The sequence below is a fragment of the Lactuca serriola genome, chromosome 3 (assembly GCF_051521515.1).
Source record: "Lactuca serriola cultivar US96UC23 chromosome 3, Lser_US96UC23_V15, whole genome shotgun sequence".
NCBI lineage: Eukaryota > Viridiplantae > Streptophyta > Magnoliopsida > Asterales > Asteraceae > Lactuca > Lactuca serriola.
In genome coordinates, this window is record NC_136410.1 from 46,944,617 (window position 1) to 46,971,200 (window position 26,584).

The 26,584-nt window shown below is 31.6% G+C and overlaps 3 protein-coding genes and 1 pseudogene across 4 annotated transcripts; all 4 read right to left on the reverse strand.

Moving 5' to 3' along the window:
• Positions 1–1,051: 1,051 nt before the first annotated feature.
• LOC145092150 (ADP-ribosylation factor GTPase-activating protein AGD4-like) lies at positions 1,052–6,932 on the reverse strand. Its single transcript, XM_079030062.1, has 18 exons — positions 6,764–6,932; positions 6,337–6,413; positions 6,088–6,188; positions 5,786–5,856; positions 5,586–5,648; positions 4,948–4,992; positions 4,721–4,786; positions 4,416–4,463; positions 4,218–4,313; positions 4,097–4,138; positions 3,677–3,895; positions 3,457–3,588; positions 3,157–3,375; positions 2,803–2,886; positions 2,410–2,685; positions 2,094–2,303; positions 1,554–1,996; positions 1,052–1,466 (listed from the first exon to the last, which is right to left on the reverse strand). Exons 1-18 carry the CDS (start codon positions 6,923–6,925, stop codon positions 1,352–1,354), a joined length of 2,469 nt encoding a protein of 822 aa, XP_078886188.1. The 5' UTR covers positions 6,926–6,932; the 3' UTR covers positions 1,052–1,351.
• A 1,375-nt stretch (positions 6,933–8,307) lies between these two features.
• On the reverse strand, positions 8,308–9,921 carry LOC145095215 (proteasome subunit alpha type-2-B-like; annotated as a pseudogene). Its single transcript, XR_013703693.1, has 6 exons — positions 9,835–9,921; positions 9,565–9,704; positions 9,312–9,397; positions 8,885–8,947; positions 8,617–8,682; positions 8,308–8,494 (listed from the first exon to the last, which is right to left on the reverse strand). The product of XR_013703693.1 is annotated as a proteasome subunit alpha type-2-B-like (transcript).
• Positions 9,922–16,714: 6,793 nt separating this feature from the next.
• Positions 16,715–18,861, reverse strand: LOC145092151 (Transducin/WD40 repeat-like superfamily protein). The gene is made up of 2 exons (XM_079030063.1): positions 18,712–18,861; positions 16,715–18,028 (listed from the first exon to the last, which is right to left on the reverse strand). The coding sequence occupies exon 2, from the start codon at positions 17,995–17,997 to the stop codon at positions 16,984–16,986; it is 1,014 nt and encodes a 337-aa protein (XP_078886189.1). The 5' UTR covers positions 17,998–18,028; positions 18,712–18,861; the 3' UTR covers positions 16,715–16,983.
• Positions 18,862–20,612: 1,751 nt separating this feature from the next.
• LOC145092152 (synaptotagmin-2-like) lies at positions 20,613–26,161 on the reverse strand. Its single transcript, XM_079030064.1, has 9 exons — positions 24,986–26,161; positions 23,904–24,145; positions 23,740–23,758; positions 22,902–23,107; positions 22,641–22,750; positions 22,209–22,307; positions 21,540–21,981; positions 21,347–21,457; positions 20,613–20,895 (listed from the first exon to the last, which is right to left on the reverse strand). Exons 1-8 carry the CDS (start codon positions 25,792–25,794, stop codon positions 21,369–21,371), a joined length of 2,016 nt encoding a protein of 671 aa, XP_078886190.1. The 5' UTR covers positions 25,795–26,161; the 3' UTR covers positions 20,613–20,895; positions 21,347–21,368.
• Between the last annotated feature and the right edge of the window lie 423 nt (positions 26,162–26,584).

Sequence of the window (26,584 nt, forward strand, 5' to 3'; positions counted from 1 at the left end):
ATATAAAATTTAGGCTTTGGCCCCTACCGTTTTTTTAAGAACTATAGTTTTAGTTTCGGCCCCCTAAATAATTTGTTCAAGTCCACGATATTTGTGTCATCCTACTTCCAATGACATACAACGATTCTATGTTCACCACGTAAATGTACATGTCTGTCCTTGAATGTTAGGAAGCTTAATTGCCTTCATTAGGAATGGGCAAATTGTCCTACTGCATAGTATGGGCACTACAAACGAGGTAATCTAGGTTATCCAACGGACATACTTGAAGTCATAACCTTACATGATCTTTGAATTTGGCATGCCTTCTTTGGTTGTCCCGGTTCGCTTAATGACATCAATGTTATGAACAACTCACCAATATTCTATAGGGTATGTAACGGTACTGCACCTGATTCTTCATTTGAAGTACATGAATGACAATACATATTCGGCTACTATCTTGTGGACGATGTCTATCATGAGAGGTCGGTATTTGTTAAAACTTTGTTGTGTCCTGATGATCATAAGAGGAAAAAATTTAAGAAAGCTCAAGAAAAAACATGGAAAGATATAGAACAATATGGAGTTCTTAAAAAACATTAGCAAATATTGAAAAAATCGGCAATTTTTTTTCTTAAAAAAAGGATGATGGAGGTGATGTATATGTCACTATATCAATCATATTACATAATATGATTTTAATAGACGAAGAAAACGTGATATATGATTTTGACAAGCATGAAATCATTCCTGATACTAGAAATCAATGGCAAGAAGAATGATAATAAATGATATAGAAATCCATCACAACCATAATGATTTAAACACAATACCCGCTGATAATTTGGCATTTCAATTTTTAGACGAAGACTTCATTTAAATGATACTAGTTATGAATATTTATGTTCTTAAGTTTTAAGTTTTTGATTCTTTTAGTTGTTATGGTTTAATTTCTTGTTATGTAAATTTTATTTTGATTTAATGAAAGTTTTAGTTTTAGAAAAATTATTTGTAAAAAAAATTGTGATGTTAACCCACCTCATCTAAATGGCATGGTGAGGGTAGTGTGTGGCAAAAAAAACTGAAGACACGTTTCTCTTTCGTTTAGGTGGTTTACATTATAAAATTTTAAAATATAAATATGTTCCCTCATATTTCCACACACAGACACTCACACCACATGACATGACAATAGAAACACTATCGCCATAAACAAGTGTACAACTGCAACATACACGCATACAAATCAAATCTAAACGACCAAAGCAAAACGTATAAAGATATCAAACTTCCTCCCTCTATGAAACAACTCGCCGGTGTCAAAATGACTTATATACCCCCCTCTCCTCTCGGATCTCCTGTCTCCACTTCACTTCCCATCAGAAAGCAATATTAGTAGCTCATCATCAGTAATCGCTCCCATCTCCATGGCTCTCTCTAGGGCACCCTGCCCACCCCCATCTTTAATTGACGGAATTGCCCCTCTGAAACCAAATTCAGATACACACGTTACCAGAAGAAGTATCAACAATCATAAAAGCAAAGAAAACAGATATTTAAATATTTATTACCTTCTGAGCATATATTTGGCTAATTTGTTATTTCCAGAAAAGATACAATGATGAAGAGGCGTCCTGCCATGGTAGTCAGGCCTGTTTATATCAGCACCAAACTGTAGCAACAGTTCAACCATCACTTGATACCCGGACCCACATGCTAAATGCAACAACGTGCTCCCTTGAAGACAACTTTCCGGCCTTCTAGAATCCTTTATTCTTTTACACAATTTTGGATCCGAATCTTTAGTGGAATCAAGATCGTGGATCAAATCGGAAGGCGCCACGTCATCGTATGTTGTGGCATTCACAATATTTGAATTTGAATTTGATGTAGCAATCATGCGATATACCTCTTGTATGTTGTTGCCCTTGACTGCTTCCCATATTCTTGTGGCATTTGAAGAAGGGTTAGGGTTACTACCATTGCTGGCTTCTACAAACAGCTTCTCCACATACTGGTGGGATTAAAACAAACATGATTCACGTTTATTAGGGTTAAATGCAACGTATGACTTTCATTGATTTGTTATAATTATAGATTTACTCATTTACCTTTGCATTGATATATTTCTCCCTCTGTTGAATTGCGTCTTTAGGATTAGGCTTGCTAACCAAAACAGCATCTGTTTCATCCTCGATAAAAAATTTATTGGTTTGAGGTAGTTTCTCCCATACGGAATTGCAGTATTTATTCCCCAAATTTCTAAACAGTTCCATAACTGTAGGTTCCCAAACTTTCACATCTAGATTGATTGACCTCACCTGCACCAGTTGATGAATAATTTTAAATTTAATGAAAATTGTGAAATTTAATTATTTGGAATGTAAGGGTAAAACGGTCATTTAGACTCCTAAAGTTGGTTTATACCTTTGATATGTGAACTCCAAGATTGCGGTGTACACCAGAGCATTCAATGCACATTAATATGCCAAGATTAAGAGACGCCCAATCAGGATCAAGTGCACCACATTCTGCACACAGATCATTTCCAGGAATCTCTCGAAGAATACTGGAGACAGAATCTGCTGGATTCATGTCCATGTTATCACCTGTAGATCCCCCCTCGTTATTAAAACTCAACACAGTAAAATCGTCATCAACTGCTTCGCTGATATTGCCCAAATTACTTCTTCCAAAATGTGTCTGTAGATATCACAATCACAATAAATAATATAAGAATATATATGCTGTGATTGTAATTGTAGCCCCACAGATTAATAATAATAGTAAATTATTAATGAAATTTAAAATAGTTTTAACCTGATTCAGGTGGGAGTTCAAGAGAGAGGCAATTACTCCTGTGATCTTGTTCATCCAGTCAATCCTATCAGCTTCATTTTCAGCCTGCCCAAATCACATAAATCATTATTTTATCAAAGTTTTGCAAATTCTCCACTTAATGCTGACATGATTTAAGGCTATTTCTTTTTTACTTAATGGGCTTTTTACATTAAGCCAAAGAATCTGGCTTCATGTATTCAGACACTAACCCTTTACCTATTTGTCTGTCTTCTTTTTTCCTCTCACATTAAAATTGATGAATAAACTCAAATTAATGTGTATTGTGAAACTTGTTTGTTGGAATGCAAGGGTAAAACGGTCATTTAGTCTCACCTGCAGTGTGTAAGCTTTTAATGGAGAAATTATCCTGAAACATAAACGTAAATCCGAATCTTCAGCATCAAGTTTTATAATGGAAGTACGAAGATCAACAGTATGACAACTCAAATTTTCATCATCATGTGATGCTGCCCTTGTATGCCTTGATCTAAACCTCCCAAATACACGGCTTTGTTGTTCAGTAGACGCAAGTGAATTTGATGATTGTGAAGCCTACACAACAAGATTCAACATAAAGATCATATAATTTATAAATTTTTATATAAAAAAAAAAAAACAAAAAATATAACTCACGATAGGTTTGTTAGGTGGAATCCGATGATAATATAAGTTCCCACGGCTATCAAGTACAAAAAATCGTCTCTTCCAATCCGCTCGTAAACTTGAAGACCTTTTTAAAAGATACCCTTGTTTGATTGTCTGGACCTAAAACAAATATTATAATTTTGTTATTATTTATTAATAGTAATTAGTAAATGGGATTTTTTTTTTATTATTTATAAAATGTACTTACTGTTCCTTTTGTTGTGGACTGCATTATGGCGTCTATATTTTTATCAGAATTCATTCCGACACCATTTACAGTAACACCAGTTGTGGTTGTAGTGGGGCCCACATTAATAGGCAGTGGGACCTTTGTTTCTGCTTGTGTCCTAAATTCTTGAATTCTTTTTGCAAGTCTATCTTGTTCAATACTTGCTTGTTCCTTAGATTGTTGGGCATATGTCAACACCTGAAATCAAGTGGGGTCCACATTATTCGATAAAAAGATAATTATCTGTCATTCCATTATTATTAATGGAAATAAGGGGCTGTTTCTTTTTTACTTAATGGGAAAAAGACATAGCATAGCCCCTTAGGAAAAATAAAATCTATATAACAAAACGAAAAATATATGTCATAATTTACTAAAGGGAAATGGTGAAAGAACAACCTGATGAATGAAAGGCTCCATTTGACTCAATAGTTCATACCCCTAAAAAGTCAAACATTGTGGTTAGTCTAAAGACAGCGTATCACATGCAAAATAAAGTTGATGTTTAAAAGTAACACACCAGCTTAAAATATCTCAAATGAGCATCCATTATTGCACTAAGAGATTCCAAAAATGTGTATTTCTTTTTTGCTTCTATGTTTGTGAGAGAATTTACCTGCACTCCTTAAAAAACACCATGGAGAAAATCTTAAACCTCAAAAATGAATAATAATCAATAGAGGAAATGTAAAACACACTACATATTTATTACACATACTAGATTGAATCTGCTCCTCTCAAATGTTGATTTTGAGTTCTGTAGATCCTGCAAAAATAAGTAAAATTTAAGCTCATGTACATGTACTTTATACAGCAAGTCATAAGTGAATTTTGGTATATGAATAAAAACAATATTCTCATGATTAATAATACTTTTGTGCTTCTATTTACACATATTGTATGTTATGTTTTTAGAAAATTCCGTTCAACTCAAGCCATAATTCATGATTAAGGAAATTAATATAATGAGCATAATGTCTGATGAGTCAACTCAGTTGAGAACCTCAATTGGTTATAAAATACCTCCTCTAATTCAGCAACAACTTCATCCCGTGTACTCTTTTTCAAAGATGCAACCTTTTCACGAGCCTGTAGTCATAATACAAAAATCAATATGTTTCAAATTTTATGGATACTTCCAATATTTTAAAAGCGAACTACAAATGTGAACTAAATAAAGGAATTATAGCAACATACATATCTTTCTACAATCATGCTATTATGTAATATATGTAAGCATATCCATATACCTGATCATATGAATGTGCAGCTTTGTCAAATCGTTTACGTGAGTCCTGAGCAAAACAAGATGGCATAGATTAACTATTATCAAGATAATTAAAAAAGAGAGCATAATAATAAATATAACAAGAATCGCATTAATTTGTTGAAAGGTATTTAGGGTTTAGAGATTCTTGGAATGTAGTCTTTAAAAGATTGAGCTTTGCTATACAAAAAGGCTTAGCGGCGCAGCTTGTTGCCCGTTTGCCATCTCACTTGTTGTACGATGATAATTAAATTCTTGAAATTACAAAGACACATGGCAAATCACAACTGGAGAAGTGCTTAACCGACTTAACTGTCACCACTATAAATAGGATTCTCTGTGTATAAATTTTGTTACTTACTTTTCACGAACAACTATTGTAACAGAATCTCTCATGATTTATCTCATTATCACCAAAAAAAAATCAAGCTGACATATTGAATACTAATGTCAGTGTGACCTGTGCGTAATTTGTTCATCTACATTCTTAATTCCACATATAGCCATTTCTACTAAAAACAACACAAGTTTATATATTTATATATATATATATATATATATATATATATATATATATATATATATATATATATATATATATATATGAGAAGATAAGCACACCTTTGTATCTTGCAGATCCTCGGACAGAAACTGTGCTAAACGATCAACGAGTAAATGTTCAACCTGCAAATAGACACAAAGTTGTTTCTTAGATTTAAGAGTTTCAAGTTAATCTCACATAGAAAGAACAAGTAATTATCATAGAGAAGTTTAATTTGCCATAAATTACCATGAGCTTTAAATGCAATTTGTTCACTTACTTGGGAACGAAGAAGCTCTTTAAACGTTTCAATCTCTCGAAAAGCACTAACGAATTTAGTCATTATTGGACCTTACCAAATAAAAACCAAAAAAGGAGTAATTTGATAAATCACACACACACACACACACATATATATATATATATATATATATATATATATATATATATATATATATATATATATATATATATATATATATATATATATATATATATATATATATATATAAAAGTTCTTTTCAGAAACAAAAACAAGATATGATTAACAGATTAAGCAAGATGGGTTACCATTAAACTAACCTCCAATTGATACACTGACAGGGTCATCTTGTCCACCACCAAAAGCCTCCACTGAGTCTGCAAATAGAAGGTCCATATTGCATGCTTCCCCAAGACCATCCCTGTGAAGAATGAGATAAGTGAGAGAATGACACTGAGACAACAGAAAAATGTAGATTTTGCCCCCATTAACATCAATATCAGTCTATCATGTCCAGAAATGCCAGCAAAGAAGAATCAGATTGATGAAAATTGAACTGTGTCACTTACATATACTTTTTGCTCCCTTTGTGTAGTTTTTGACAACGAAGCTTGAGCTCATCTGTTGTCTGTTCAAGATAACGCACCTGTTTACAGAAAGTTGAAGCAATTTCAGATCATTCCAGATTTGGGAGATTTTATTAATGTACATTGGATTATTACTTCAACCAAAAGAGGTATCTATACGCAATTCCCAAAACGAACTACTCTTCAAATAGCGTTCAATTTAGGTTTTCCCTAGATCACTAGTATCATCGACAAAATTGAACTCAGCAAACAATTGTCATTTCATAAGGAAGCACCACATGTGGTTCCATATCTATGGAAAATAGAAAACCAACTACATATATATAATCATGCGTGCAGGTAGATTAAGATGGAAGCAAAACCCCCCAAAGTTCAAGTTGAATAATAAAAAGAAAAAAACACAAAGCACCTGCTTTTGGAACATCGGAGAATCATCGAGCTTGATGAAGGCAGTCATAGGGTTGTCCTTTTCTGTTGGGGAAGGAGGCAGATACTTGGCTAAATCTGGGAAGGCCAAACAATGGAGTACCTTGGGTTCTTGGACTATAGGTTCAGATCGCTTGAAGGTCATATTATTTTACTACTAAAAGAAAATTTAATAAAATAATAATAATTATGACGATGACGATGACAATGACAACGAACGTGATTGTGCAATTAAAGGGGTAATTTTGTGTTGGATGAACAGTGCGATGAGGATTGTTAAAAAATCCAGTTGCGATTTGATGCCAATCTTTCGACCTTTTTCATGTGTGATCTTGTTTTGGAGATTTTACAGGTGAAAGGTTAAAAATAACTTTTATGAAATGTCAAAATTATGTGCTTCAAAAATCAAAATAGTTGTTGGGAAATATCATTGGAATTTAAAGGTGAGTTGTTTCTATCATTATTATGGTACCTGTTTATTTAGTGAAAATTGGTAATTTTACTTCATTTGTGAATGAATATAGATACTTTTGTCATAAAATAATAAGGTAAATAAGAAATATAACCTAAATAATATACAAATGTTATGTTATTATCGAAATAATTGTTTTATAAAAGAATGTTACTCCGGTTGGAGTGTATTTTGTAATGGTTATAAAGTTTTTATGGTTAAATTGTAAAAGAATTTCTTAGGGGGTTAAACCAAAAGAAATACGAGGTTCCTATGGTTTTTATATAATTAATCAATAAAGAAAAAGTTAAAGTGATCGAATCATTGTAAGTAGGTATATCTAAATGCATTAAGCTTTTAATGTGTTTTAATAAATATAAAATTATCATTATTATAATGATAGTACTTTATAATTACAGTAAATGGTTAATTAATTATAAACTTTCAAAGAGGCAAACCAATTCGACTCATTTTTTCTTTAACATAATAAATTATATATATATATATATATATATATATATATATATATATATATATATATATATATATATATATATATAATCTAAAAATATAGATTTTTTGTTAAACATAATTAGTAAATTCTGATGTGGTAATATAAAAATAAAAAGATGACGATGATTGTAGATCTTTCAAGATTTCAAATTTATCCATCATTGATTACAGTAATATATTTGTAAGAAAAATAAGAGTTTTATTAAAATCAATAATAATATTGATTAAAATTTACTATATTTCACCGATTTGAACAAAAACCAAAAATATTATAAATTCCAATTCGTTATAAATATATAATATACTAACAAACAACAACAGACCCATAAATCTCATTCCCGTCAAAAAACCAAGCCAAAATAGTATTGATTTCGATACAAAATGATATTCAGACGTTTGATTAAAGTAGGAAAAGCATTTTCTAAGATTTGTACACCTATAAAACACTTATAATTAACCATTAGTATATGCAATCAAATATTCTGCCCATGGTTTATCAAATTTGATTAAACTAAAAGGCCTACAACATGAAACTTTTGTAAGACACCCTGGAACCATGCATATTCAACAGCAAAGAACATAGATAATCTATATTATATTATTATAAATTCCAACACTTTTGCCAGAAGAGATCAAGATATTTACAACCAAAAAAGAAATTTTGTTGAGGCTCAACCAAAAACAAAATAATAAGTTAATAACTATTCGACTTCTTGTAGGTAGTCTTCAATTTCTGCGGGTGTCAACACTCTGAAACAAGGAAACAACACCATCTTTTATTAAAGGGTATTTTAGTAATTTGACAAATAGTTTCTAAAGTGCATGCCACATAAATATTAATCAAAATCCGATGTACAATAAATAAGACTTGCCTGAATACTTTGTGAGTGCCAATAATCCCAATCTCAATGTTTTTGCTAGATATTTGTCCTTCAAATCTACAATAAAACACATATTTACTAAATACTAAACTTAACATTACAAGCTGACAATTTATATAAGATGGTGGATTATAAAAGTGTTGAGTATAAAGATTATAAAACATTTCAAAACATTTGACGTGAAATAATACGAAACTAATTTGGTTTTATTATCGTTTGCATTGATTAGCAGTAAGAATGAAAAAAGGACGATAATTACCCCTCCTTTAATGTCAAAATTGCGGTGTGTACTGCATCATCAAGTTCCATATCATCGGTGTACCTAAAAAACCAACATACTGCTATTTATTTTTGTATAATAGCATCCTACTTTCATTTCTTTCTATTATAGCAATTTACTTTCATTTGTTTTTCTTATTAACACAATCCTTTGAAAAAACATACCATTATTAGCATTGTATTTTTGATTCTTTTTTTATTATCAAGACATTATTATAGCAGTGAAAATTGCATTGTATTCACTGGTATTGCTATAATTGGGTAGATTTTGTAGAGTACAATACTGTAATACGAATAAATAAAGTAGGATGCTATAAATTATAATAATTAAAAAAAAAAAAACAATAACAAAAATACATTGTTATTTCTTGCATTTAACCCTATATATTAAAACTATAATGGTATACCTCTTCTCTAGAAACGTCTTGGCATTAGATACATTCTTTCCCATGGCTGAAGCTTTCCAGGAAAAATATGAACCTGAGGGATCCACCTGCAGGATATATATGTATTTGAATTTTCTAGTAAAATAATGATAATATAATTGAAAAAGGTTGATTTTTTAGTTATATATCAATAAGGACAGGTATATACCATATACGTTTTGAAACAATTAAATCCATAAAATCATGAAAAAGAGCATCTCAATTTAGTTAATACCTGATATAGTTGAGGACCCTTGTCATCAAATCCAGCAACAAGGAGTGTAATATTATTTCATGTTGATAGATATTATGAAACATACCTATATGGCTATATACCACTCCAATGTTAGGAGTTAATATCTGAATCTTTTGTACCTGAAGTCAACAAAACTGGATTTTATCGAAGATTAACCTAACCCTCTTGTTCTGGTTTTAGTAAAAAATAAAAAGAAGGAAATTTGTAGTTGTAGAAAATGGATGGTAATTTCTTTTCTGTTGCAATTACAACACCATTGGCAGCTGCAATCAGCAGGTAAGACATGTAAGCAATAGAACAATAAAGAACAGGAAACAGTTTCAGCACAGCAGCCATGGCTAGATTCTAATAGTTGTAGAAAAATGATCCTAAACTTTGAAGTCATCACTTAAATTATATATCAGATGCAGATAGAGTTTTATACCACGAATTTCCAAATAGTAAACTTGTTGCTCAAGCCTCAAATGATATTCCATCATGCTATAGAAATTTATTATTACAAGAAATGCAAGCTTGTAAAGTGTAATCACTTTTAATTCCTAAAGAGGTTTGACCAGAGCCAACAGCTGTTAGGGCGTGTTCAATCTGAACAAGCTTCCCAGAAGGACTACCAACAAGAAGTAGTGATAAGATGAAGGGTTCTAGCAATTTTGCAATTTCAAATGAAATCAAAGTTGATCACCATTGGAGAAATTGACATGTTGATTATACCTGAAAGTTGTTAGAGAGAAAGAGTACTGACTATCACCCATGGCCTAATTGACTTCAAAATCGTCCTGTAGTGAGATCAAAAAAAATGGTCACCATCGTCAGATTAACTGGCTGTCCTATCGTTCATGGTGTTATAGATCAACAATTTAGTAAGGCCGAAGTTAACACATTGACTTGAAATCGTGAGATACCATCCTAACTAGGGTTTCAATCCAGTAATCTACATAATCAGGATTTAAATTTTCAACGCTCACAATTTATAGTCAAACGCGTCAAGCAACAAGATTATCAAATTAAAACGATCAACAACTAAACGTCTGCAGTGTCAAATTTCGAAGTGAAAGCAAATAAACTTTTGAAGATAAAAGGTTCAGACATCTGAATGTCCAGAAACGAATGCTATCATGCTTACCTCGTAAGTGCGATATCGGAGTGGGGGTATCACGTCTAGTGATGGTGGAGTTTGAATTCTGATTGAGGGTAAGTAGCTTGGGTCGGAGGTTTGCCGTTGGTTGGGTCTATACTTTAGAAGTTTGGGACCATTTTTTTCTCTCGTTTCGTAAAATTTAAAGTTGGGAAATGACTTGGGTAACCAAGAATTTGTACAAAAAAAAATATCATTGGATTTTTTTTTACACATATCATCAATCAACTATAGCTTTTGTATACATATGACCATTAAACTTCACATTTATTCAAAAAATATCATTATGTTACCGGTAATAGTAGGTCACCAGCCACGTGGCATGTCATGTGGCTGCTGACGTGGATTTTATTGTATATTATGTACACATTATACCATTAAATTATTTTTTGTACACATTATATCATTAAACCTTTTTTTGTATACATTTTACCATTAAACTTTTTGTACACATTTTATCATTAATCTTATATAATTTATTCAAAAAATATCATTTCAAAAAATACATATTTTTACATAAAATGGGTTTTCCATCACCTATTGTGACTCCCTGATTTTGTAAGGTTTGGGGGAAACTGTTTGTTTTTTACAATGATACTAAGGACTTTCTTTTACAACTACATTGTGAATTTATGTTGGTCATACATCAATTGAAACTCACAAGGTTTGAACTTGAGACTTTTATCTGGAGCGGCGAAGAAATACTCAATTGTTTATTATTTTAGCTAATGTCTAATAAACATATTCTTATAAGTCATTTTCTTAGGAAACTACGTTTGAGGCATACTTATAAACTCATGAAACATTTTATACATGTTACCTTATTATAATCCCTTCTCTTCTTGATTATGGTTGATGATTAAAAAAAATGCATTGAAATTATGTCGTTGTTTACCAATAGAAAAATGACTTATAATGATAAGTTACTAAAATTTAGAAAATCAGTAAAATCCACATCAGGTGATGGGAAACCTACTTTTATGTAATAATATGTATTTTTTGAAATGATATTTTTTTCAATAAATTATATAACATTAATGGTAAAATGTGTACAAAAAAAGTTTAATGGTAAAATGTGTACAAAAAAAGTTTAATAGTATGATGTGTACAAAAAATAGTTTAATGGTATAATGTGTACATAATTAACAGTAAAATCCACGTCAGCAGCCACATGACATGTCGCGTGGCTTGTTACATGGCTAATGACATATTATTATCGGTAATATAATAGTATTTTTGAACAAATGTGAAGTTTAATGGTCATATATATACAAAAGTTATAGTTGATTGGTGATGTGTGTACAAAAAAAAATTCAATGGTATTTTTTGTATAAGTCTAATACTTTGTTACCCTTACAAATTATTTTCCCTTTAAAGTTTTTATGTTCACAAAATGACCACTCAATATTACAAAATTATAGTTTCTTCTCCAAATGACCCATTTTCTCTCATTTTGTAAAATTTAAAATTTTTATGTTCACAAAATGACCCAATTTACCTTTATTTACATATTCACATGAAAGTTGTCAAAATCGGATTATACGTAAGATCATTTTTAGGTTTGTAAGATCGAGATCCTAAGATCCCACAAAATAAAACATGAAAAATATCTCAGATATTCAGTTTTCCGTTCAAAAGCTATAAAAACTTCAAAACATTAGTCACAACTCATAATATAAAATCATAAACAATAAACTGATAAAGGATAAAAAATATAAAATGGTAAATTCATTTTTCTCCAAAAAAAATCAAGGGAAGGTAAAATAGGATTGGATCCCGATTCTACGATCATATGATCCTACCTCAAATATAATTAGTATACGATCCGACTGGTTTTTATAACTATGATCGTATGATTCTACGATCAAAATCGTGATTTGACAACCTTGATCCACATGGAAATACACATTTGTAAAGTTGAATAAAACAAATCCTAATATTTACAGTAATACTTTTATTTATTAAGGGGGATTCTCTTTTGTTTCCTTAAAAAAGAAAAAGAGCACAAAAGTTAAGGGTTTCACGGTCGTATTGGCTATAAGTAGTTTCGAACCTTAACATTTTCTTTTCGCTAATGCATGACGATTTATTTAAGAATGGAATTAAACTTCAATGGTGTTTTTGTCTGACACCCTTTGTCTTATGTTGGTGGTGATCATCACTATATTACTAATGTGGAATTTATTGATACGGACGTTGATGAGTATGACCATCATAATTTTGAAGTTTTGTACTAAAATATGCATGTATCTTGAATGGCAATTCAGTTGATAATTCATAACTTATAAATAATTGACATAAATAGATGATTTACATTTACTTAACTTCTTACCTACGATATTATATCTCATATAAACTAGATTGAGTTGAATAAATAAAATCAAAAGCATTTAAAACAAACAAGTGAAAACTTAAAAAATATTTGAACACAACATGATGACTACAACAACAAAATGACCATAAACATAAATCACCATTTTATTTAATTACAACAACAAATGACTATAAACATAAATTGCCATTTGATTTACCAAAGTGCAATGGACAATAAGACCCAAAAATTTAGGTAAGTCCAAAATTTGATCAATGTCATACTAAAAACAAAAAAGTATACGTGTTTTTTTAAAGGGTTAATGATATAAGAAGGTAATAAGGTTTTAATTTTGTTCACATTAAGGCCTTAAGAATTTTTTTATACATATTACATCAACATGGTTGTTATAACTATTTAAAATAGTTAATTTAATTTTGTCCATATTAGATCCTTAAGGTATTTTTTGTACATATTACACCAACATGACTGTTATAACTGTTTAGGGTAATAAGGTTTTAATTTTGCCCACATTAGGTCCCTATTTTTTATATTTTTAACACTTCATCTAACTCTTTTACATTTTATATTAGATTTTTAATATTTTTATCATTCCATCTAACTTTTTTACAATTTATAATAGTATCTAGTTAGATGGCTTCATCATTCATCTTCTCATTTTAGTCACTCATTCACCACAACTATGGTTTCAATTGAAATGTTACATAACGATTTTGTCATTTAAAAAAAAAGTAGTTTCTAAGTTATTTTTCGATATTTATTAAGTTGTCATGTTTGACAAGCCAAAAAGTAGTTTCTAAGTTAGCGTTTTAAAAAACTACTTAGACTAGTTTTTTGAAAGTTTTTTTTTAATTTCCAAATATACCCCTTAATTAATTAAGAAAACATAGTTTGTAAATGCCTTTTTATGTCATTATATAAATTTCAGATAGCTTATAAGTCAGTAGCAAAGTCAGAATCAAAGTAAAAGAGTATCCCTAAAAAGTAATGAGGTATCCCCGATAAGTTCTGGCTCCGCCAGTGGAGTATCCCTGATAAACCATTATTTATAGGGGATACCGCATTACTTGTCCGGGATACTCTTTTTACTTTGACCCTGTCTCTGTCACTGACTTATAAGTTATCTGAAATTTATATAATGACATAAAAGGGCATTTAAAAAATATGTTTTCTCAATTAATTAAGGGGTATATTTGGAAATAAAAAAAAACTTTTAAAAAACTAGTTTAAGTAACTTTTTAAAACGCTAGCTTATAAGTTACTTTTTGGCTCGCCAAACATGACAACTTAAAAAGATCGAAAAATAAACTAGCTTATCAGCTAGCTGTGGTGCGCCAAACATAGTCTTAATCATTAAGACTTTGATTATTATTAGGTTTTTTTTTGTAAAAATGACAAAATATTGTTATGTAACATTTCAATTGAACCTGTGGTTATGGAATGAGAAGATGAAATGATAAAACTATCTAACTAGATACTAATATAAAATGTAAAGGAGTTAGATGAAATGATAAAAATATTAAAAATAGGGACCTAATATGGACAAAATTAAAACCTTATTAGTCATCTTTAAACGGTTATAACAACTATGCTGGTATAATATGTACAAAAAAAAAAACATTAAGAACCTAATGTGGACAAAATTAAAATCTAATGACTTTTTTTAAACTGTTATAACAACAATATTGGTATAATATGTACAAAAAAAAATCTTTAAGGACCTAATATAAACAAAGTTAAAATTTGATTACCCTCCAAGTTCATTAACTCTTTTTTAAAATATAAGTAATTTTGTTTAAATAAAGAAACTACAAACTATGTAATTTGTTATCTACCACAATCTAAATTGTGGACAAACATTTTTTTAATTTCTAATTACAAACTATGAAATTAATAACTGTTATGAGGGGTTTGTATTATTTTAATATTTTACGATATATCCATAACAATTAGACACAAAGTACAATTATGTGTAATCTAAACAATGTGCATACTACATTTTTTAAATATATAATTTTTATCTCTAAAAGAAATTATTATCCGAATAAAATATAAATTCATACAAATTTATATATAAGTAAGCCATGCACACCCCCAAACTTCAAATCCTAAAGTTGTAAACCTTAAACCTAAATCCTAAATCCTAAAGAAAATTGTAAGAAAGTAATGATATTTGTTGAGACATTGCATTTTTTTTTATAAATATAATATTTTCTGAAAGTAAACTATATTCCAACTGGAAATTAATCTCTTCGTAAAGAAAACTAATGACATGCCGAATAAACCCATCAATCATCTCTATCTAAAATGAGTTTCATCTTTTCATTTCTAGCCTGCAACAAACTCCAAAAGAAAATTAATCGTCGTCGGAAACTAATTGTTAAAAGAAACTACTTGGTGTTGCCGCATCGTATGTGTATCTTACTAGTAATAGAGTGGGTATCTTACTAGTAATAGAAATATTGTTATTTTGTTATTTATTTATAAAATAAAAAACTACTAGAAAGATACATTGTTTCCATTGTGACTTGGTCGTCAAAAGGGGCACTACTAGTGTTGTGTACTTTTCATTGGAGCACACCTTTTGCTTGGAAGGGATTAGTTAAGAGTACGAAATGATTTTCACATAAAGTCGGATAGCGCGATAAAGCAGTTACACTCCTCCGCCCGGCATTCCAGTTGACAACCTTATGTCATGTGTTAAAATAGTAATGACCTTGCCTATAAGTTAACACACACACACACACACTAGTTGTCGATTAAAACCTTGGTTGTAAAAAACGTTCAGCAATAGCTAGTTGGTCGAGTAGGGTCAAAAGATTTAGCGGTATAGGGTGGATTAATCGGAGATCCTAAATTATAAAGTAATTTATTTAAAAATAAATAAATATAACCAATATCCTAACAAAATAAATAAATAACCATAAAAAATCATAATCTAGTGTTTAAGCATTTAAGTCAAGCATCACCAATGTCGTTATTGTTAATGATATGAGGAGAGCAAAAAGTGACTCTCAATCATATGAAAAGACAAGAGACTTAATGAGAAATGGCAACTATTGCTTAATTTTATACTCCTTTCGTCCGAAAATAATAGTCCACAGACAAAAAAACACACAGTTTAAGAAAACATTAATTACCATTAACTTTATTAAATGAAATGACAGTCTTACCCTTATGTTGCATTTAATTCTATGGTAGTTGCATTTAATTTTATGGTAATTTAACTAATAATGAGGGGTATTATGGTAAAAGACATATTTATTTTTAAAAGTAGACAATTATTTTGAGACAAACCAAAAATGATTTTTCATATCGATTTCTTGACTTTTTTTTTTTACTTTTGTTGACTATTTTGTTAATTTTGAGCTTTTAATTTTGTTAGACAAATTTTGGCCAATTAAGGAGATTAGGATAAGACCCTAGCATTAATTGTAAGCGGTTAGAGACCGTTTAGCATTTACTTGCCAATTAATCAGCTACCTTGATCGATGTTTTTTTACATCAGATTAGAACTAATAAATAACAGTTAAAAAAGCATGTTCTATTTCATTTCATGATAGAACGTAAAAAAAAACACCCCTAGATTAAAATACCGAAAGTAATAACTAAAATGGGTCGCATCGATTCCACAAAGAAAATAAACAATTTATTCTCCCTGGTAACGCAACAAATCATTCTATTTCATTCCTGATTCAATCACAACCACTGGAAAAGAAAAAGATAATCCATCCAACATATACAACTAACAACTCCAAGAAAACAAGAAATTACATGTAATCCAGACAGATTTCCATCAATTCCCAAACTACAAAGAGTAAGTAAGTGAAACAGTACACAAAACAGTACTCAGAGAAACATAAAGTCATGGAGAGAATTCACATTGACAAACACAAACAAAATGGTCCCATTGAAGTGAAGAAAAGAAAATTCAGATCTCCCCAAGATATATCTGTTTATCACTGCTGCAAGATCCAATGATGGGTTCAGTTGGGTGGAACACACATTCGTTAACCGATCCAGTGTGGCCAGGAAGCTTATAAAGTATCCGCCGTGAAGTCGTATCCCAAATATACACCATCCGATCAGAGCTTCCAGCCGTAACCTTACTCCCATCAGGGGACCACCCACATTTCAGAAGATTCTGCTCCACATTATGCTGGTGTCCCTCCATTATCTTCACACACCTATTCTGTGGGGCATAAGGGCGCATGTCCCAAATCCTAAGCGTAGAATCCATCCCATTGGTCAAAAGATAAGACCCATCAGGGCTTAGCTGCATACCCGTTATCATGTTCTGGTGACCTTCAAGCGTCATTGTCACCTCATTTCTCCTCAAATCCCATATTTTCACGTCGTTGTCGATTCCACCCGTGTAGATCTTGTCTGAGGCATCAGAAAAACCAACCGCTGTGATCTGGTATTTATCTGGGAATGTCTGGATGGCGCCCCTTTGGCGGAGGTCCCACAGCTTGGCGGTGCCGTCGTCTGAGCCGCTCACAACCAGCGGAGGTCCTCTGCGCGAGGGACAGCATGAGTTCACGAAGGAGGAGTGTTCCGCCATTTTCTTGATCTGCTTCCCGGTTTCCACATCCCATGCGCGTAAGGTTTTGTCTGGACTCGCGGAGATTATCTGGGACCCGTCTGTGGTCCACTGAAGATCCAAGATGGCGTTTTTGTGACCTTTTAGAACCATGAAGTTTTTGCATTCCCCACTTACGTGCCATAGAAAGATTTCTCTGTCGTGGGACCCGGAAGCCACCACTGTTCCTGATGGATTAAACTTCATGGTGTATATGCCACTCTGGTGACCTGTCAGCAGCATGATTGGTGACAATAAACTTGATGTTCTTTGTTTACTCCCACTCCCACTATATGGAGTAATGCTTGATAAATCCATTGGGCGTGGGCCCATCACAGATAGGGCACCTTCACCTGCTTGCATTCTTCACTCCACCGCTTTAATATTCCTTTTCCTGAACACAAGTGCAAAATTGAATCGATTTGAAGCATAAATAACAACTAACCAGCTGACAGAGTGTTCTATCCTTGTTTTTCCATAAACAAGAAAAGAAACTCTCAAGTTTCAAAAGTACAATACACCCACACAAGCCATGTTTAACAATTATCAAGTTAAGGAAAAACCTAATAGTTTGCAGAAATCAAATCGTTGTAAACAACAACTTAACAGCAGACACAGTTCAAAAATTGGAATAATAGATAGAACACAAATACAAACATCTATTGCTAGGATGAATGTCATGCTAAAAAGAACAAAAGCAGGCATGTACACACGCAGATCAGTGGAAAACGGGAGAGGAAATGGAATTCCGTGGTTATTCGATTTTCTCCATCAGACTGCTAGTGAAATAAGGTTTACAAAGTGCAGTGTATATGAAACGTATCTAGGTTTTCTTACAATAAATTGGGGGATTCTATTTGGTAAGCAATGGACAAAACTACTTCACATTTCGAAAATTTGCAAGGAAAAGTTTCTAGAATTCCGAAAGTATAGGGAATCAAGTCGAACAGATTAGAAATAACATAATTTTTCCCAAGCGGCGAGATCAGGAATACTTAAGCTACAAATCGCTAGCTATGGCATCGTAACATACATATTGCTTAAGCAACGAGCTACACGAAGTAAGCATAAAGATACCTTAGAAAGAGGTGATGCCGACGAAGAATGAGAGAGATGCTGTTGGCGGCCACGACGGGAGCTAATTCGCACAGAGGACGGGATGGAGAGGGAGGGCGCGGTGGTTTACACTTTACAGAGAAAGACCATATTATTGGGCTTTAGTTAAATTTACAATAACTCAATTGGGCCTTTTAAGTTCCTACCTGTCCAAAGTTGAGCTGCACATTTAACAGGTTTCGGCTTTCTAAAAATAGCTCCAGATTTTAATTGGTTTTGGATAACTGTGTGGTATTGTTAAAGTGAAATTGAGTTTAAAATTTTTGATATTTTTGGGTTAAAAGTATTTTGGTTTGGTTATAGTAAAAACTAGTATTGTATTCTTTGTTTTTCTTACATTAAGCATATGAATTGATTAAATTAATATAGCATATCACAACTTTAAAAAAACACTAAAATATTAAAAGAAATGAATGTTTGATGATTTATCAAGAATTGGGAAGTGTTTAGGAACTATTTTTATAAGTTGGATGTATTGTGAATAATCCATAAGAATATAGGGCCATAATTGTAAAAAAAAAAAAAAAAAAAAAAAGAGTAGTTCAATGTGCATTATAAGTAAAGTGGAAAAAAGTTTATAGACTATTTTTATAAGATGGATGGTTTTTGAATAACTCATAAAAACATAAGAGTCATAACTGTAAAATAAATTATATATTATGCATTGTAAGTAGTACTTTTAGGAGTTTAGGGATTATTTTTATAAAAAAAATTATATATTATGCATTGTAAGCAGTACTTTTAGGAGTTTAGGGGTTATTTTTATTAGCTGGATAAATTTTAAATAATTTATAAAAATATAAGGGCTATAGCTGAAAAATATAAACGTTTGCACATTTGGCGGTATAATTTTAAAACCTATTATTAACTATAATTTTAACCTACCTGATATTAAAAAAATCGGATCAACTTTTTTTTGCCAATTTAAAAAAAAAACGGTTATATATATATATATATATATATATATATATATATATATATATATATATATATATATATATATATATATATATATTCTTCAACGATTATTTTGTTTTAGGATCAAAGAATAAGTAATGTAGCAAAAAATATCATTTGCAACTAAATATATCCCTATTCTAATAAAAGAATAGGTTTAATCTCCTATTGACAAATGTCATACAATTAAAACACATCATTAATGTTATATATCCCTTATCATGTCACTTGTCAACCTATTAATTATTTATTTCAAATTTCAAATTTTAAATTTTTTCACTCTAAGTATATTAAACTAATAATTGATTCTTTTATTTAAATTTCAAAATTTAAAATTTTCCCACTTTAATTATATTAAATTAATAACATTAGATTGAAAAATAAAATAAAATTAATACATATTATAAGATGATATAACTTTATGTATTTATTTAAATCAACGATTATAATTTTATATAGCTAAAAAAATATCTCTTAAATAATAATTTATTTAAAATGATTAATTAATAATTTTGACTTTTTATATGAAAGTTTAATTAATTTTATAACCGTGGTTTTCACGGGTTATAAACTAGTAGTTATAATGTATGTGTGGTTGTTTTTGGTTAAAATATAAGCTATGTTGCTATTTTAGGTTAAATACAAAAGCTGTGGATGTTTTAGGTTAAAAATAAAACTACCTTGTTGATTTAGTTCACAAGAATCATGAATAGTTCTTTTGCAAACAATCCAAGCAATTGGATTTCTTTTTTTTTTAACAACAGTGAAATTAAAAACAGACCAAATATCGGGTGATCCCTTCATTTTCTAGAAAATAGCCTTAAAAGTCGGTAAAATGTGAATTTATGCCCTTATAAAACCAAAAAAAAATAACAATATGGACCTTTTAAATCAAAATGTATAAGTTCGTGGGGCTACAGTGACATTTTCTTATATATAAAAAGCCAAGGGCATGTTATGCCAATTTTCAAGACTATAAGGTTGGGAATCTACATAACCATACCAAATACCATATATGTAATGTAACAAAAATTGCTACAAGTTGATAAAAAATAGGACAAAAAATAATCGCTTCATGCTCTCAACAAATTACTCAATTCAAGCCGCCAAACAATAACAAACATTCTCTTCTTGATGAAGCAATTAAACTTTCAACTCCCACATTTGTGGAGAAGTCGTGGAGCTAACCTGCAATAGAACTAATGTTACATTGTTTTTTTTTTACTTAAAGGGGACACTACTTAATCCATAATGGCCAAGTATGAGTGTTTTATTTACTTAATGTAAGAAAGAGCACTTATACTTAACACAAAAAGAATGACTTAATAGAGAAAGTCATGGTTTTTCCATTAAATCCTAACTTTTTATAAAATCGGACTCATTAACTTTTCAATTCCACAAATCTTCTTTAAACATTCACTATTTGTGACATTGACACCGGTCCCACCATTTTGGATGACACAAAAATTTCCAAATCTTGTCCCATTGACACGAGTCTGACTTTTGGTCCACCTTTTCGGATGGCCTAGAAAATTTCAATTGTGTTCTTTTGACATCAGTCCAAACGCATGTCAAACACAGTATCTTCATCTTTATCTTGTACATTCAAAAGTAGCCAAAAAGATAAAAAGATACTTACTATAAAACCCGAAGCTTTCACATCACGGGTTAAAAATACTCGAGCCACCCACATTGAGCGCTATAAGTATGGAAATACTCGTGATCACAGCAAGCCAAATCAACACCGACTCTGCAAAATACATCCACAATCAAATATCACAAAAAATAATTTATAAAGAAAAAAAAAACGTTGAAAGACAACAAATTGCTACCTCTAGACCCACTCTGAGAATCAGAAACTTCGGGTGCCACAACTGCACCACGCGATCTCTCTTTTAACTCAGAGTTGATAAAATCATTAGAAGATTTAGCATTTGCTGTTTCAGAAGCCACAATGCCTTGAAACTCTTCACTAACAAGTAAAGCTGCTAAAACATCCATGAAAGCTTCTTTACTGGTTCCATTTGATATATCACTCACACGTTGCCCATATGTAAGAGCAGCTTGTTCTAAATCAGACAATTCATCATCCGATGCATCTGTATCTTTTTTTATGGATTCAGTCTTTTCGTCTTCTTCATCTTCAACGTATGCTTTATATGTTAATCTAAGAAGAATCTCTCCGGCATATCCTTTTCTGAATAGGCCCCACCCTCCTCGAAGGGCTACAATTTTGTCAGTTGGAACCGTGTCTTTTAAAGATCCGAGATCAACCTGGAAACATGTTTAAATTTTAAATGTGCCATGTCAGCAAAAAAGATAATGGTATGACTTATCCATTGATATGATGATCTTATCAACTAATATCATCAAAAAAACTCGATAAAACTTCAGACCCATAATTGCATACGTGAAGTGAAGTGTTAGATTTATGCCAAAAGCAAATATAAATAAACAATGTTCAAATGGTAGCATAAATAAATAAATAAATAAAATGTTACCTCTCCTGTGCCAACAGTCGTATCTGCAAATCCAAGAGCATCCTTCACTTGAATCGACAATTTTTGTCTTCTAGGGTTTGTAACTAGCATGTAAAAATCCTGTAATATAGTAAACACATATTTATATCACTTCTAAATTTCAAAGGGGTAAACGCGCATTTACACAACATTTCACTTTTTCCAAATTTATGCAAGAAAGTGATCTTTTATATGAAATGAAATACTCAACCATATGTCAGTTGCACAAATAAGTATTAAACCAGTGTCACCCATTCCCGATTACAATGTTGCATATTTTGGTCTTAAAATGACACGTGATTGCATATTTTTTCTAAGAAACCACTTTGTTATATAATCTTATAAAAAATGTAGTATGAAACTTTTCCGCATTTATATCTACAAAAATTCAAAACCAACATTTCAAAATCTCACCTGATTCCATATTGGCTCACCAGGAGGCCCAATGACAGTTGTTTGACTGTTCTTTTTGCTACGTATTACTTGATCTCCAAGCCTTAATACAACATACGGATCTGTTTTTCCTGAATATGAAAAGGATCCAGAAGTGAATATTTAGCAAATTATCAATAAACAACTATGTAAAATGTAAATTTGGATGTATTAGGGTTACAGATTTAATATACACAAAGGACTTTGTTGGGATAAAAAGGGTATATAAGAAAGAAAAGATACCAAAGAAGGCATAAGAGAGCTTTCGAGCATCAACAAGAGTAACTGATAATTCACCAACAAAATCTTTATTTCCTTCTTGCATTTCTCCTGTCTTGAAATCATTTCGAATGGGGCCCACTGCTTTTCCTTTTTGAAAGTCTAATACAATCTTGTTTGGACGAACAAATAGCCGTGGCAAATCCTCAGTCAAAAGTTTTGTCAAAAACCTTAAATTTCACACAAGATCAAATTAAATATTAGTATTAAAAAAACCCAAAACTGAATTAAATAAATCATACATGTGACAAAGAAAATTCTGCAAAACCAATAAATGAAAATAGTAATAACTGAAATACATCAACTATAATTGAATTGGAGAGTATGTCTTCCTTAACTGGATCATAAAAAACCCACAAAAGGTCAAATAGTTAGGAGGTGGAAGAGACAGAGAGTGAGATGCTTCAAGGGTAGTATAGGAAATTGTCATAGTTAAGTTTGAAATATCAAAATTAAAAATGCAACTTGTACTGTCTGAGATTTCCCAAATAAATTGCATCATCTCCTTTTTTTAAAAGATTCACAACTAAACTTTCCCATTGCACCTATATTTACTACATATAAGCTAATTTTGTTCATTTGGGTCCATAAAGTTCCCCGTTTGTCTTTATTTGAGGGCATTTTAGTCGATAATTTGGATAAACAGACAATTTCTTTTTCCAAATATGTGATATACGAGGGATTACTTTTCAGTTTATTAGGTAAAGTACTGAGGTACAGAAGATTGTGATAGAACAAGATGGAACATAATCGCAAAGTCAATGAGAAATGATGATAGTCTCAAGAGAATAATATCACTTACATGGAGAGCACAGGGATGGCTGATGTGGCATTAACACATGCATGAAAGAAACAAGTTATATTCCATAAATTAATTTTAGGGTACTAAGATAAAAAAAAAAAAAAAAAAAAAAAAAAAAAAAAAAAAAAAAAAAAAGTGATTAAAAGTGTAAAGAAACGACATACCCATTAAATTAAACAAACGAAAAGGTGACAATTCGAATTTAATTTTTGGAAGTGAAACAAAAGCCCATGAAACAGCTCCCACCCATGGCTCTGATGGAATCAACCTCAATTTAACCCAAAGTTCTCCATCAATGTCAAAATCTCTAACACCCACAGGGACCTTTATTGGAATTATGCCAAATTTTAGTGATAGCATTAATAGCATACGGGCCCCACCAGTGTAACGAAGTCCTATTTGGTACCTTCACAACAAACATAATAACAAATCAGTCAATAAGAATTAGATTAGTCTAAAGTCTAAACTTAAACTAATAAAAGAAATAATAAGTTATCTTCATATTAGGACATTGTACTTTGAAAAAAAAAATACCCAATTGTAGCAATGAAAACTGCTTTGTATTTGAATGGCATTGCTATAATTGGGCAAAATTTTCAAAGTACAATGTCCTGAAAAGAAAATAAATGAAGGTTCGATGCTATAAGTGGCAATATTTTGAAAAAAAAAAAAACTGAAAATACAAAGTTGTAATATAGGAAAATGAAAGTAGGATGCTATATTAACAAAAATATGAAAGTACATGCTCACATATACTATAGAAACTACAAACTTGTAATAGGAAGAAAAATGGAAGAATGATGCAATAATAAACAAGAAATCAAAGTATGTGACTATTTCTTGTATTTAATCCTATATATAACATTCAAAATCACCCTGTGTGGCTGTGTATACCCTGCTCAAATCCCAATGAACTTCACCTTCGTGGCTTCTTGTTGTTTGCTTTTGTGGAATCAAAAGGTTTATCGTCGTTTTTCATACTAAAGATTTGTGGACTTTGGACATGACTTTCAAAAGACAAAAGGGCATGCACTGAAATGAGAAAGGCTTATGGGTTTTAATTTTAAACGTGATGGATCAAATTTGATTAATTTGCCAAGGATCTTAGTATATAAAGTTTAATTATGGGCATACACGATGCCCATAATTAATTTCTCAACACTCTTGGGAACAAATTCAAGCTTTTGAGACAAAAACAAGCAACATAAACTCTGAAAAAACAGCAACAAAACTGGGAAATACTTACTGTAAATCATTGACACGACGAGAAGTTCTGCGTTCAACATTCCTAACAGATAATGGTTCATTCCCTAATGAGAATTGCTTTATTTCAACTCTCTCCACATAATCAGGTTTCTTTAGGTTATCAATAACTGGTTGAAGCAACCCAATTACCCAATTCTCAAGCCCACCTCTATAAACCTTCCATAACTTCCCCAACACCATGTTAACCCACTCTACTGACTCTTTTCTCTGCAAATCTTTCTCAAGGAACAAAGAAAAACTAGTGGGAACCTGTGGCCATATCCCTGGTGTCCCTTCATCCCTTGATTTGTTCTTTTTTCTTGATGTCCAAATTTTATCGAACAGGACTCCGACAAAGAAAAAGAATACAAATAATCCAACAATGTTTCGATTTATAGGAGGTGAAGGGATAGGGTGTATGACCCCAAGTTGAGTTCTAAGCTTATCTACAATAGGGTCCTCTCTGAAGTTAGTAAAGCTATTTGAAGAGCTCAAAGGAATTGAACTTTCAGATGATGATGATGAATCATCCAAAATTTGCTTCACAACATAGTGTTTAGCACCACGTTTTGTGGAATTCACAAATTCTAAGTTTAGATTATGTTTCGCTCCATCATTGGGAACCACACAAGCCCGAATTAGCGAAAATTTTCTTCTCTTGGAGAGCCTCTTCCCGCTGACGAAGCAATTGAGCTTTATTGAACTACAAAAACTCGATTGGGTTCTTCTCTTACATGGGCAAATTGATGGTGAAGACACCCATAAAATCTGTGAGAATTCACAGCTTGTGGAGGATGATTGAGAAGTCATTTATGCGTGCCCGATACTTGACGCATATGGAAATTGAAATGAAATGAAATGAGATACATACGTTCAAGAACCCTGAACAGACAGAAATTCCAGATGAATTTATCGTTTAGATTTCAAGAATTTGATATGGACGTTGCAGAAGGTTCAGGAAAGACATAACCTGGAATCCTGGATAGTTTCGGGAGCAGACAAATGTGATTGAAGTTAGGAGTTGTAATAATTTCCATGAAAACTTGAGGTCAGGAAGTTGGAGGAAGAGTATTTTGAGACGCTTTCGAAAGAAAGAGATTGGTCCACTGGGAATTCGGTAAGTCGGCGAGGAAGCATCATCACGAATTGGGATTCATGAGGATCATGTTCACAGTTCAAAAATAACAACCCCCAACCCACGAAATAAAATAATAAATTATATTATTCTACCACAGGTTCGACAAAATTCCAAAATTAACAAAAAAAAATGAGAGGGGAGGGGGGTGGTTTAAAGAAAAAATAAGCGAGAAAAAACAGATTTCGGAAATTGACCAAAGGATCCGCAAAACACCCTTTGCGGATCGTCTAAAGCTCTGCGGATTTTACGTGACATCGAGTTTTTATGCGGAATTACAGGGGTAAATTTGTAAATTAAAAAAATACCCCTTTACGTTACACAGCTCCGCAGAAGGAGGCTAGGGCAGTCGATTCGCGAAGGAAATAGTGCAGACATCGAACGAAAAATGTCGCGGCGATCTCGATTCCTGGAGCAGCTGCACTCTGATGTGTTATCCGATGGATATGAAACTCAAGTAATATT

Excerpts from the sequence above, each read along its gene's own strand:
- LOC145092151 (XM_079030063.1), bottom strand. The coding sequence starts at position 17,997 with ATGCAAGCAGGTGAAGGTGCCCTATCTGTGATGGGCCCACGCCCAATG.
- LOC145092152 (XM_079030064.1), bottom strand. The coding sequence starts at position 25,794 with ATGACTTCTCAATCATCCTCCACAAGCTGTGAATTCTCACAGATTTTA. Across the intron at positions 24,146-24,985 it reads CGTCGTGTCAATGATTTACA|GTACCAAATAGGACTTCGTT; the intron begins GTAAGTATTTCC and ends TTTGTTGTGAAG. Across the intron at positions 21,458-21,539 it reads TTCTCAGAGTGGGTCTAGAG|AGTCGGTGTTGATTTGGCTT; the intron begins GTAGCAATTTGT and ends TGTATTTTGCAG.
- LOC145092150 (XM_079030062.1), bottom strand. The coding sequence starts at position 6,925 with ATGACCTTCAAGCGATCTGAACCTATAGTCCAAGAACCCAAGGTACTC. Across the intron at positions 5,857-6,087 it reads TGTCAGTGTATCAATTGGAG|GTCCAATAATGACTAAATTC; the intron begins GTTAGTTTAATG and ends TTATTTGGTAAG. Across the intron at positions 4,993-5,585 it reads AGGATCTGCAAGATACAAAG|GACTCACGTAAACGATTTGA; the intron begins GTGTGCTTATCT and ends TGTTTTGCTCAG.